The sequence below is a fragment of the Daucus carota genome, chromosome 1 (genome assembly GCF_001625215.2).
Source record: "Daucus carota subsp. sativus chromosome 1, DH1 v3.0, whole genome shotgun sequence".
NCBI classification, from domain to species: domain Eukaryota; kingdom Viridiplantae; phylum Streptophyta; class Magnoliopsida; order Apiales; family Apiaceae; genus Daucus; species Daucus carota.
The window spans coordinates 40,514,764-40,527,491 of NC_030381.2; the positions used below are offsets into that span (position 1 = coordinate 40,514,764).

General features: G+C 31.5%; 2 protein-coding genes across 2 annotated transcripts; one reads left to right on the top strand and one right to left on the bottom strand.

Annotated features, from left to right (window-relative positions):
* Positions 1-605: 605 nt before the first annotated feature.
* On the bottom strand, positions 606-4,027 carry LOC108201177 (probable plastid-lipid-associated protein 8, chloroplastic). The gene is made up of 4 exons (XM_017369496.2): positions 3,796-4,027; positions 3,093-3,216; positions 1,785-1,961; positions 606-991 (listed from the first exon to the last, which is right to left on the bottom strand). Exons 1-4 carry the CDS (start codon positions 3,982-3,984, stop codon positions 792-794), a joined length of 690 nt encoding a protein of 229 aa, XP_017224985.1. The 5' UTR covers positions 3,985-4,027; the 3' UTR covers positions 606-791.
* Positions 4,028-6,570: 2,543 nt separating this feature from the next.
* LOC135150257 (protein DEFECTIVE IN MERISTEM SILENCING 3-like) lies at positions 6,571-10,375 on the top strand. Its single transcript, XM_064086438.1, has 8 exons — positions 6,571-6,693; positions 7,277-7,396; positions 7,602-7,719; positions 8,123-8,354; positions 8,904-9,095; positions 9,199-9,516; positions 9,698-9,899; positions 10,148-10,375. The coding sequence occupies exons 1-8, from the start codon at positions 6,571-6,573 to the stop codon at positions 10,166-10,168; spliced, it is 1,326 nt and encodes a 441-aa protein (XP_063942508.1). The 3' UTR covers positions 10,169-10,375.
* Positions 10,376-12,728: the final 2,353 nt, after the last annotated feature.

Genomic DNA, 12,728 nt, shown 5'->3' on the forward strand with positions numbered 1-12,728 from the left:
AATAACAATATGATAACAAGATTTTTCTTTAGATTTAATTACTACAACAATTTTTTATCATTAAACTCATGTTTGAGATGGCACATGTAAATTTTAAAATTAATTTAAATTGATTTTTTTAAATCCAAAATCGAAATGGATAGTACAAACATCAAATTGGTTCTTCAAAACTTATTATCTTTCGGATTGATTGGTATTTCCTTCTGTTTACTTTCTTGTTTTGTGTATTAGAATCAATGTGCGTGTTTGGCAACCGGAAAGAAATGCTTCTTTCCGTAATAAGCCAGCTTCCACTCTTCTTATCCAGTTTGTGTAAAAAGTCTATAAGCACCTATAAAAAGTTAAGAATGCTAGCTCTTCTACTTTTTTCCCAAACACTTTAATCACTTATAATTCTTAACTTGCTTATCACTTTTACTTCACTTTTTTTACTTTAAACAAGAAGCACTTATTTTAAACTCACTCAAACGTCCCCATATCCATGATTTCAGTTCCTGCTAGCATATCACTGTGTCAAATTGCAGGGCAATACAAGTATTCGATTTGATATTCATTTTGAATTCTAGCTACCAAGGCCAAGCCTTATAGAAAGCTCTCCAAAATCATTTCAAGAAAATACAAATGATTAGTCATTCATATGGTGTATTTCCAACTGTTAATTTCCTTCAAGGTTTCTTTGCAAAGACAAATTTTCAGAGCACTCCACATAACACATACTAACAAGAGATTCAACTGGTCTGATTGGTATTTACTTTATCACAGAGTAGAAAGTTTGGAGTGCTCCGAGGACATCAGGAACTTGGTTGGCGTCTTTGAAAAACAAATAAAGAACCTCTGGAACCTTTGCCAAGCCTGATCTTCTCATCTACGTAAGTAATCTCAAGCTTAACCTCGCTCTCACCACCATAGGTAAACTCAAGTCCTCCCACTTTTAGTTCAGGTGGCTCAAACACTACTTGTATCCATTTCTCATCTAGAGCCTTCAGTTTTCCTGAAATAAATATGATCCGTCAGATTATGCAAACAACAAAAAAGTGCATTTTGCTGCAGGCTGGATGCAGCACAGCCTGCAGCACAGCTGGGCTTCAAGCATTTATCAGTGAATAAAGATGTACCATCTATTATGAGAAACGAGGCTGGAAAAGGGATAGGGTAGACGAATTTAAGCAATTTCTTGAATTATTTCGTGCATGTATTCTGTGATGAAATCTAATTGTCTAAAGACAGGTTAGAAGACTATAAAGATCTCCACCTGAGCTGACAAGCTCCTTTGTCTAAGGTTAAACAATTATAGCAATACAAACCTGTCTTTTTTGTGTTAGCCTGCATCTAATTAGTAATCCACCCATCTTTATATTCTTTATCAATCCACTCATCTTTCTTCATTCTGACTTTGCTGATTGTAATCACATTACATTCTACTCCAAGGATATAACCAATATGATTATAAGGCGACCAATCAAGACATGCAACATATACTTCTGCCAACCATTTTAGTACTCCTAGCAATCTCCATGATTAAACATAATATGTCTGACTACGACTAGAGTTCGGCTTGATTGTTTAGTAGAAATGGATGCTATCTGCATTAAATATCAAACTTGTGTCTTTCCCAGATATGCTGTGAATTTGATCCTTGCTAATAGTACAAACGTAACCAGGTACAAGAAATTATCCTCGCACAAGTTCTTAAAGAACTTGTAAATAAGCAAATCAACTCCATTTTTCAAGGAAAGAGGTCTTATGTTAATTTCATCAGAGAGTCCTCTTATGAAAGGACTTACCATTTAAAGACACCTCACCATCAAGCCCAAATGCGGAAAAGGCAACCTTGTTTTTCACAATATTAGGAGGTTCAACAGCCTGTATCATTTCCTTTGTCTTGAAAAATATTCGGCCCAATGCACTCCTGAAGCCTCCACCAGGTGATGTAGGATTTGAACAATAAACAACATCCCATTCTGTAAAATTTGTTAGCTGAACCTTGTTATAGTGACACATAAACAGTTACTAAAAAGAAGAGAAATCAGCAGATTGCAATTCTACTGTACAGAACATGTACAAGGATAAATGTACATAAATAGAATCATCTTGGCATAACAGAATTATCTTAATTAATTCAAATTATGATACCATTTATACACCTTCATAAAGTAATGTCATATATTTCCATAATAGAAGCGGTTGAAGACAGTGAATTTGGTAATTGGTGTCGCATTGGTATGGTAATTAAAAACAAATTTGGGGGCCTGAAAGAGAAGATTATAGTATGCTGTATGCCTGTGATTATATATGCTTCTTTTGTTGAGGGTTTACTAGAAATTTAAAAGAAAACAGTCATATTAGAAATAAATATAGTACAGAATTTCTAGTGAAATATTTGACTCCAATTTTGAATAAAAATAAATAATTAGAGCAACCAGTCTGTATTTAAAGTGTAACACCATACAATTTTTATATAAGTAGAAATAGTAAGTCTGCAAATAGATGGGAGCCTTGATCAATCCATATGTTGTGCCTCTCAGACTTCAGATTCTCATCATCTACACTATGAGGCCCAACTAACATCCCTTTCAAATACAAATGTACTGTCCAGGTTTTAAATGATTATGTGCCAATGACTATTAGCATGATATTTTAACTGGCAAATGCATGCCTAGATAAGCTCTTTGTATCACTGAAAAGCAGTTTACTTGTGTCATCGGAAATTAGTTTAGTAGTTACTGGTAACATTTTTTTTTAATATTTTAGTTAACCTAATCTGAAAGATCCACAGAAAAAAGGATTGACAATTTCACTTTAATTAGAAATATATTGAACGTAAATGATATCCTGTTACACATAATTTATGCTTCAAAAGGTTAAAAACATGTTCGCCATAAAAAAGACATCAACTTAAATACAATTTTAATAATTAAGTGCTGACTAAACTCTCAAATGTTCAGCAGGAGACTTAAATGAAACAAATTAATGTAACTTCTATGCTGTATTCTGGTCAGAGTGAAATTTTGGAAGTCAAGAGAAGTAGAAATTATGCAGCTAGGGAGGTACATAATATATTAGTTACGACAATAGAGACCGGGAAAGTTCACCTCCAAATATAAGAGGGCAGTTTACAGGTTCATCCACACAAAATTCCTTGAGCGCTTGAGCCAGTTCAGCTACCTTTTTGTGCTCATCCGTCTTCAAAGTAACTCCCCGATCTGTTTGCACAACCTAGTTAAGACAGAATGTTCAATTCTTCTGATAATTCAGACCTTAATCTAAGCAGTATTAATAGAACTCATGAAACAGATGGAGTGCTAGCCATTTACACATTCATTCATCGTTTCAACTATCAACACTAGTCCTACAAATGATTAATCAAGCAAAAGCACATAATTAGACATAGGAAATGTTGGGCAGCTAAGCAAGCCCAACTCCACAATAGCATGATATTGTCCGTCCAACTAACTCTTCCTAGGACCATTACATGAGCCATAACTCCACGATACTACGATATTATCCGCATTGGGCCGAGGCCTTATCCGGCTGTTCATATTCTATCTATCTCCCCCTCCCACAACCAACGTGAGACAACTCCTAACAATATAGGCGCTCAAACATTAGAATCGAAGAGGATAAGTTACCAAAAACATTGCTATTTGTCAATTAAGACCACCTCTCCTCCATCTCCCAAATCATGAGTTCAATTTTTCGATTTTGTATAGATTTGAACCGAAGCTGTTGTAAGAGGAGCCTAAAAGAGAGAAAGAGTAAGAGTGATGCTAATAAAAAAGAAACAAACAAACAAACCTTGGAAAGAATGGAGGAAACAAGTGGTGAAGGTGCAGAAGCAGCAGCAGCACTGAGTGGGCTAGTTGAGGTTGAGGAAGAAGCTCTAGTTATCAATCTAGCACTAGGGTACTTATATTTTGAAGCTCTCAAACTTGTGCTAGTAGTAATAGTTGCAGCTGCCATTAAAGAACAAGATGATGAAGCCATGGATTACTTTCTCAATTTTGCTCCTCATCATCTTTCTCTACATTACACTGTAGTATATTATATATGTGGCTCTTGAACATTCTTTCCCAATTATGTAGGACCCGCCCACGTGGCAAGCGATGCACCAGGCAAATGATGGTCAAAAATAATAAGAGATTGCCTATCAAAGGGTTTTTCCGGGCAATTTATCATTTTACGGAATTTTTAGCAAATATACGATTCTGCAAAAATTATATCTCTAAAATTTGAGTATCGGTTAATACTCGGACTCAGTTTTGACTCAACTCGATAAGAAATATGCATTAGAAAAAGAAATTTTAATTTTAAACTTTATTTTTAGTTTTTCTATTTTCAATTTTGTAATCAAAATTTTAAAATTTTGAATTGTGTACTAAGAGACAAAGCCAATTGTAGAAATTTGAAAAAGATAAAAAAAATTTTGACCAGCTCGGGATTGACTCAGATGAGTTAGTTAAAAACTCGAACCAAATAAATAAAGAATTAAAATAAATTAAGAAAATCATATTGATATTATCACCCACATATATATTAATACAAAATTTAATTCAAGAACTACATTTTACAAGATTGTGATAAAGACAAAGAATAAGGTGGCGGTAACACGACAAACGTAAAATCTCCTGTAACGATGTCCTTGCCAATTCTATCATTAGAATTATTGTTCATGTTGCGATATACAGTAAAAGAATCAAAATGCAAGATATTATTAAAAAAAATTGATCCACTTTCGGGTGGAACATTAGAATTATCCAATATCAAAATATAAAATTTAGTTATCATTATATAATTTTTTTATTTAATAATAATTCTCAGTTGGAACATTAGGATTTTTGAATACAAGAATTTAGTTATCATTATATTTTTTTTCATATAATAATAAATATTATTTGTATACTACTATATATTGGTCTTCCAACATAATTGTATATGCACCAAAACTATTAATTTTATTTTTCAAAACTCAAACAATTTATTTATATTATGAAAGAACTCTATATAAGTTCTATCATATTTTTGAATTCAAATAAATAAACAAAAAATTTATATTGATATTATAGCGAAATTCATATTAATTCAAAACTCAGTTTAAGCCCTGTTTGGCCTAAGATTAACTTAACTTAAAACTTTTATTAAACCTTTGTTGAACAAATACCGAAAAAACTACCACTACCAGATTTACTAAACTCACAACAACTCTAGGTAGCATTACACGTTAAAGGTCTGTTTAAAAATTGCTCTCCTGTCAAAAAAAATATGCTAGTAAAAAAAGTTCCGTTATAAAAGTACTATTTGGTAATTTTTTTGATATTTACTTATTTTGAGTTATATAATATAAAAAAATAATATTTTTGATGAGATTTGATGATGAAATCTATATCTGCTTTCTGCAAAAGGTGAAAAGCAATTTTTTTTCAAAAGTATGTGAGAACCTGCTTTTCGAAAAAGCAGTTTTCATCTAAAAACTGTTGTTAGTAAAAGCTGCTTTTATATTTAGCAAAGAGTTTTTCATCTGCTTGCAAAAACAGCAATACAAAACACTACATAAGGTGTTGTAACGGGGTGTATTCAACTCATATTTTAAAAGATTTTATATACTTTGTGGTTTTAATGAATTGTATGTTATTTTAGTTTATGTGGATTCTAGATGAAATGTCGTAGAATTAATAGAATTTAAACCACAAGACTTAAATCTCATGGATTTTAACGGAATTTCAAATATCTTAAAATACAATGAACAATCTCATAAAATTCATCATTCTATGAATTAAAAAAATTCATTAACTAGTTCAATACCATCTGATTTTAATGGATTTTAAATAATCCCAATGGAATGCAATCGAATTTTAAAGCATAATTTAAAATCCTGATTGAATGCAACGAGATTTTATAGTATATAATTTAAATCCTAATTGAATACCCCAAGATTCTGATATATTTTTTAGAATCTGAGTTAAATACCCTCGAATTTCATAAATGAAGAATATTTTTTTTCAAATTTCGATGAATACGGCCACCACTAAATTGACGTATCAGACTACTTAAACAATTATAAATTAAAAAATTTTAATTTTATCAAAGATTAAAGATGTTGTAAACTAGTTACATAATCTTTTTCGTCTTTTATAAATCACAAACCACAAAATAAGTTTACTAAAATAAAATATGTCATTCCGGAGTAAATTTATATCATAACATGCATTTGAAAATATATTTTTTTTAAAAGTGAAATTTTAAAATAAAATTTTTTATATCCGAACAAAGATGGTGTATATAAGTATGTTACGAAAATGATAATACAATCAAATAAAAAGTCAGTATAATCATAATAAATGATAAATTTGAAACAATTTTTTTTTGAAAGCTATAAATTTTAAACAATTATTCAAATTCATGCGTGGCACCGCCCATAAGCTAGGATCTTATCATTTCCATTCAGATATGAAATTCAAAAAATCTGAATATTATATTTCTGATATTATTAGTATATTCAAAAAAAGGTATATTCAAAAAAAGGTTACGGTATCCGACAAAAAAAAGAAAAGGTTACGGTAAGAAACGGCCATAATGCTAGCTGGGTCAGGTGTATATTTACTGGACACCAAACCAACCACCTTGTTCTTATTCTCATTGTTCTGCTCTAGTTTCCGGCGACCCGTGACGGAGAGCGGCGGAGCATCAACCAAACAGGTCTCTCTCTCACACACACACACACTCCAAGTAATTGAATTGTCTTAAATGAAACATGTACTGTGTTTATCTTGCATGTCTGCCTTTCTTATTTTCTTGATTAAAGTTTAGTCTCTTGCATCTTTATGATGAATAAGTTTCATTCCATACAAGTTGTTTCTATCAGCTATGTGTTAGTCAGATGTAGAGGGCTGATCTAAATTGATTTTTTTTATATATATATGATAGGAATTATATTGTGTTTGTCTGTTTTGGTTGATTACTACAAAATTTGTTAATCTTAGCTTGTGGATGGTGAGGTTTTCGACCTCGAGGCCCTGTGATATTGCTCAGTTTATCAGTCTATAAAGAGGGTTCTCAAAGAATTGATGAGTAATAACTTAAACTCATCGATTTTACCTTGTAAAATCTTTTGCAATCTATTGATATTGTGGTGTATTTTACATGCTGTATGTTTCTCCCTTTGTTTTTCCGTATGTGCCTGCATGCTTTCCTGGCTCCACTGATTAATGTATCATTGTATAACAGATGTTAAGATACTTAATGATTGATTAATATTCTATTTTTTCTGTTTTCCATGCAGAAAAAGGCATTACAAGGTCCAAGTCCATTGCAAATAATGTCTGCAGGTAATACGGGTACTCGAAGGACTGAAAGAGATGAGGCTTATCAACTGGCTGAAGCAGCTGTCGATCGTACCAAGGTTGTTAATCATATTAATATTGATGCATATATATGTGTTACTACTGTTCTGCATATTATCATGATAATAAATTAAATGTGTTCTTAATAACAAGATTTGAGTCATTTATTTGCTATGATCTTGTGTACGTATATGCTTTCTTGATTGTCTAATCTTTTAAGAGGATCTCTTTCAACTAATTAAAATTATTGTCAAATCATTGCAGGAATATGAGGCTGATGAGCTAGAGAGATTAGGTCTCGGAGTCAAACACCGTGAAGAGAGAATTAGGGATTTGAGGAGTGAGAAAATCAGCTTAGATGGTTCTATTCTAGATCTGGAAGGTACATGATATCGATGTCAATACCAAATTTAATAGTATGTCATATATGTGATAAACTGAGAGTTGCAAAAGTTAGAAATATGATAGCTTTCTCTCAATACTCAAACCTTTACCAGATATTATTTCAATAAAGAGGTAATTCTTACTATATGGATCAGACATAAACCTAACCTGTTGCTCTAAACATAAATTATTGACCTTCTAGCTTCAAAGTAGGTATCATTGGCCTTGTAAATTCACTTTCCAAATTTATCTCGAAAACAATAAGACCTTGACATCAGGGAAGTTATGAAGCGGTGGCTTCAGTTTGACATATATATTATCTTTAAATGTAAGAAGGTAAAATGTTTTTATCACCTCTCATCTACTCATTGTTTCACTGTTTTTGCTACATTCTTTCTCAGTTAGTATTGGAAAGTATCAGGCATCCTGCAGTATTCCTGTCAACAGAGAAGTGGATGCTCAAAGTGAGGACGAGACTTATAAAAATATTTTGGAGTTAGAGAAATCTGCTGCTGGACTTGTACACCAGCTAAGAACTCAACAAGGAACTCAGGTTTCTCATAGTCCATTAGTGAAGGATGTACTTGGTTTTGTTGCTACACTAGGCAAAACCGATGATGAAAACCTTAGCTGGTCAGTATAAATTCTGTAACTTCCAATATGAGTCTACCACTCTTCCTATCTTACTAATTACTGTAGTATCAGATTGCTGTACGTTTTCATTTCAGTTATGTTTAATTCTTGAGAAAATTATGTGTCGCTGCCAATGGCTAAAACAATGAAAAGGTTTTTTTGTGTGTGTTATAGCTATAAAATTTAGTTAAAAAAATATATCTATGACTTACCTTAAAAGTTATTTACTTTGTGTTCCAGAAATACTTTGCTATTAATGTTAAATCAGATATCTGATATGGTCAATAAGACATTTTGTCTAAACTCAAGCTTGCCCTACTTCTGCACACACACAAATATATAAGAGTAATAGGAATAAAGCATTCTTGGGGTTATTATTGATATTAAATTTTAATCATGGAAATGATGTCTCTGCAGAAATAGATATCACTGGATTATAGCCTATAGACCCAATTTAGATGGAGTCTATAAGTGTTTTCTCTTTGTAGTAAGATAAATTGGAGATTTGTTGACATTATTAACTAATGGACTGCATTGTTATTGAGTTAGGCTGCTTGCGGAGTACTTGGGGAGAGAAACAATGATAGCAATTGTTTGCAGAAACTCTGATGGAGTTCAAGCTCTGAAGACTTTTGGCATAGAAGGTGCTATAGATAGGAATCATGTTCAACAAGGGCACGGCTCTTCTGCTGGACGTACAATAGATGGTCGATTTCAAGTTATATGTCTCGCTGATATAAGGTACATGGTTATGTTCTTCATTTGTTATCCTTCACCGGGTTTTCTTTCTGTCTCGTATTTATCTTTTTGGTTCTCATATTCTCTCTTTATACATATGTCACAGACCGTATGATGGCGAGTTCATATATAATGATCCACAAAGGAGGCTCGATATTCTGAAGCCAAAATTGCCTGGTGGAATACTTCCTCGTGGCTTTCTTGGATATGCTGTGAATATGATCGATATTGATAATGCAAACGTATGGATGGCCACTCCCCACTATGGGCTTAGGGAGACTCTTTTCTACCATCTCTTTTCGCACCTTCAAGTTTATGAAACAAAGGAAGACATGTTGAAGGCCCGCCCCTTCATATCTGATGGAGCAGTATCCTTGGATGGTGGAATAATGAGACGTTCTGATAATTTTTACATGGCCAATAGGTAAAAACTCCATCTTTGCAATATCACTTCCTTGTTCCTTGTCATTTCGGTTGAATTATATATACATCTTCTTCCTCTGTCCCTCTATTTTTACCTTATTGAACTTCAAAAGTGTAAAGATATGAGTTGCATTTCAATGGCGCTTCATCTTCATTTGATTCTCTAACTTTTGTGATTAAAGGGAAAAAGCAATAGTTAAGTTCCCGATGATCCTTGGAAAACCTAGTCTACCTGGAGACTACTACGAGACTAAAAACGATCTGCAAATCAAAAAGTGGAAGCTGGAAATATTGCTAGAAAATATTTGCAGAGAACAATCAGTGCTGGACCAGGATAGGTTCAATTTTGAAGTCAAGAGACAAGAGTTTGTTCAGTTAGCTCGGGTAACGTCAGCTGAAACATGCATCATTTATGAGTTATGTTGTGTTATTGTTTTAACTGCTATTCAAACTGTTGCTTATTTTATATCCAAGGCTAATATCTTTTTAGTTGGGGTAATTTTTTTAATAGTTTTGCTGGTATAGCAAGTGATAACTTCCCAAATAGAATACATCCTATATGAAATACAATATTAGGTACTCGCCGGGAATCTATTCAGATAACTCATTTTGTTTGTGGTTATAATGTACAGCAGCAGAAGCAGGAGCACTAGCAAGTCCAGCTGGGCCAGAGATTTTGGCCATGGAACTCATTCTCCTGTCATCATCTAGTATTTCGATTATGTAGTTGTTATATTCTTACTATAGTTAAAACCTATAATGGGTATCATTGAGGACGATTTGGAGACAGATCTAGAGTTTATTTGTACTGCAAATGATGTGTCTATTCTGCTTTTAGATGATATATACCATAAGTTGTCTTATATGATCAGCGTCAATTATATCGTTCTTCACCGACTTGGGTATTTATGTGAAACACCCAAATAAAATCTTAATTATTTAGAGTTTTTTTATAGAATTTCTCGGTTATCCTTTTTACAGTGATTGAAGAAAAATCTTTGACAATATGATATATATATTAGTTAACTATTGAGAATAGAAAACTAAATATATGAAAATGTATTTAGCGACCTAATCACAAAATATAATTTTTTAAAAGAATTTGAAAGTTTATTAAATTGAAAGCAACCACAAATACAAATTACATAAATACCCAGTAGGACCAGTTAACCGAAAACAACTGAATTCGACACCGATCTCCGAACCTGTCGCCGACGAGGATCCCCGCGAGAATTTAGGAAATTTTATATTTTAATAAAAAATAATTTATAATATATTATATACTCTTTAATAGGGCTGCAAACGGACCGAGCTGGTCATTAACCAGATTCGACTCGACTCAACTCGTTAACAAGCTCGAATTCGAATAACCAACAATTTTTGATAAGTTTAATGAGTCGAACCAAGCTTTTTAGTTGTTCGACTCGACTCGTTAATACTCGGACTCAGTTTCGACTCGACTCGACTCGTTAAAAACTCGACTCGATAAGGAATATGCATTAGAAAAAAAATTTAATTTTACACTTTATTTTTGTTTTTCTATTTTTCAATTTTGTAATCAAATTTTTAAAATTTTGAATTGTGTACTAAGAGACAAAGCCAATTGTAGAAATTTGAAAAAAATAAAAATTTTATTGACCAGCTCGGTATTGACTCGGATCAGTTATTTAAAAACTCGAACCAAATAAATAAAGAATTAAAATAAATTAAGAAAATCATATTGATATAATTATCACCCAAATATATATATTAATACAAAATTTAATTCAAGAACTACATTTTACAAGATTGTGATAAACACAAAGAACAAGGTGGCGGTAACACGACAAACGTAAAATCTCCTGTAACGATGTCCTTGCTAATACTATCATTACAATAATTGTTCATGTTGTGATATACAGGAAAAGAACCGAAATGCTAGATATTATTAAAAAAATTGATCCACTTTCGGGTGGAACATTAGAATTATCCAATATCAAAGTATAAAATTTAGTTATCCTTATATAATTTTTTTACTTAATAATAATTCTCAGTTGGAACATTAGGATTTTTGAATACAAAAATTTAGTCATCATTATTTTTTTTTCCATATAATAACAATTATTATTTGTATACTACTATATATTGGTCTTCCAACATAATTGTATATGCACTAAAACTATTAATTTTATTTTTCAAAACTCAAACAATTTATTTATATTATGAAAGAACTCTATATAAGTCCTATCATATTTTTGAATTCAAATAAATAAACAAAAAGTTTATATTAATATTATAGCGAAATTCATATTAATTCAAAACTCAGTTTAAGCCCTGTTTGGCTTAAGATTAACTTAACTTAAAATTTTTATTAAACCTTTGTTGAACAAATACCGAGAAAACTACCACTACCAGATTTACTAAACTCACAACAACTCTAGGTAGCATTACACGTTAAAGGTCTGTTTAAAAATTGCTCTCCTGTCAAAAAAAATATGCTAGTAAAAAAAGTTCCGTTATAAAAGTACTATTTGGTAATTTTTTTGATATTTACTTATTTGAGTTATATAATATAAAAAAATAATATTTTTGATGAGATTTGATGATGAAATCTATATCTGCTTTCTGCAAAAGGTGAAAAGCAATTTTTTTTCAAAAGTATGTGAGAACCTGCTTTTCGAAAAAGCAGTTTTCATCTAAAAACTGTTGTTCGTAAAAGCTGCTTTTATATTTAGCAAAGAGTTTTTCATCTGCTTGCAAAAACAGCAATACAAAACACTACATAAGGTGTTGTAACGGGGTGTATTCAACTCATATTTTAAAAGATTTTATATACTTTGTGGTTTTAATGAATTGTATGTTATTTTAGTTTATGTGGATTCTAGATGAAATGTCGTAGAATTAATAGAATTTAAACCACAAGACTTAAATCTCATGGATTTTAACGGAATTTCAAATATCTTAAAATACAATGAACAATCTCATAAAATTCATCATTCTATGAATTAAAAAAATTCATTAACTAGTTCAATACCATCTGATTTTAATGGATTTTAAATAATCCCAATGGAATGCAATCGAATTTTAAAGCATAATTTAAAATCCTGATTGAATGCAACGAGATTTTATAGTATATAATTTAAATCCTAATTGAATACCCCACTGATATATTTTTTAGAATCTGAGTTAAATACCCTCGAATTTCATAAATGAAGAATATTTTTTTTCAAATTT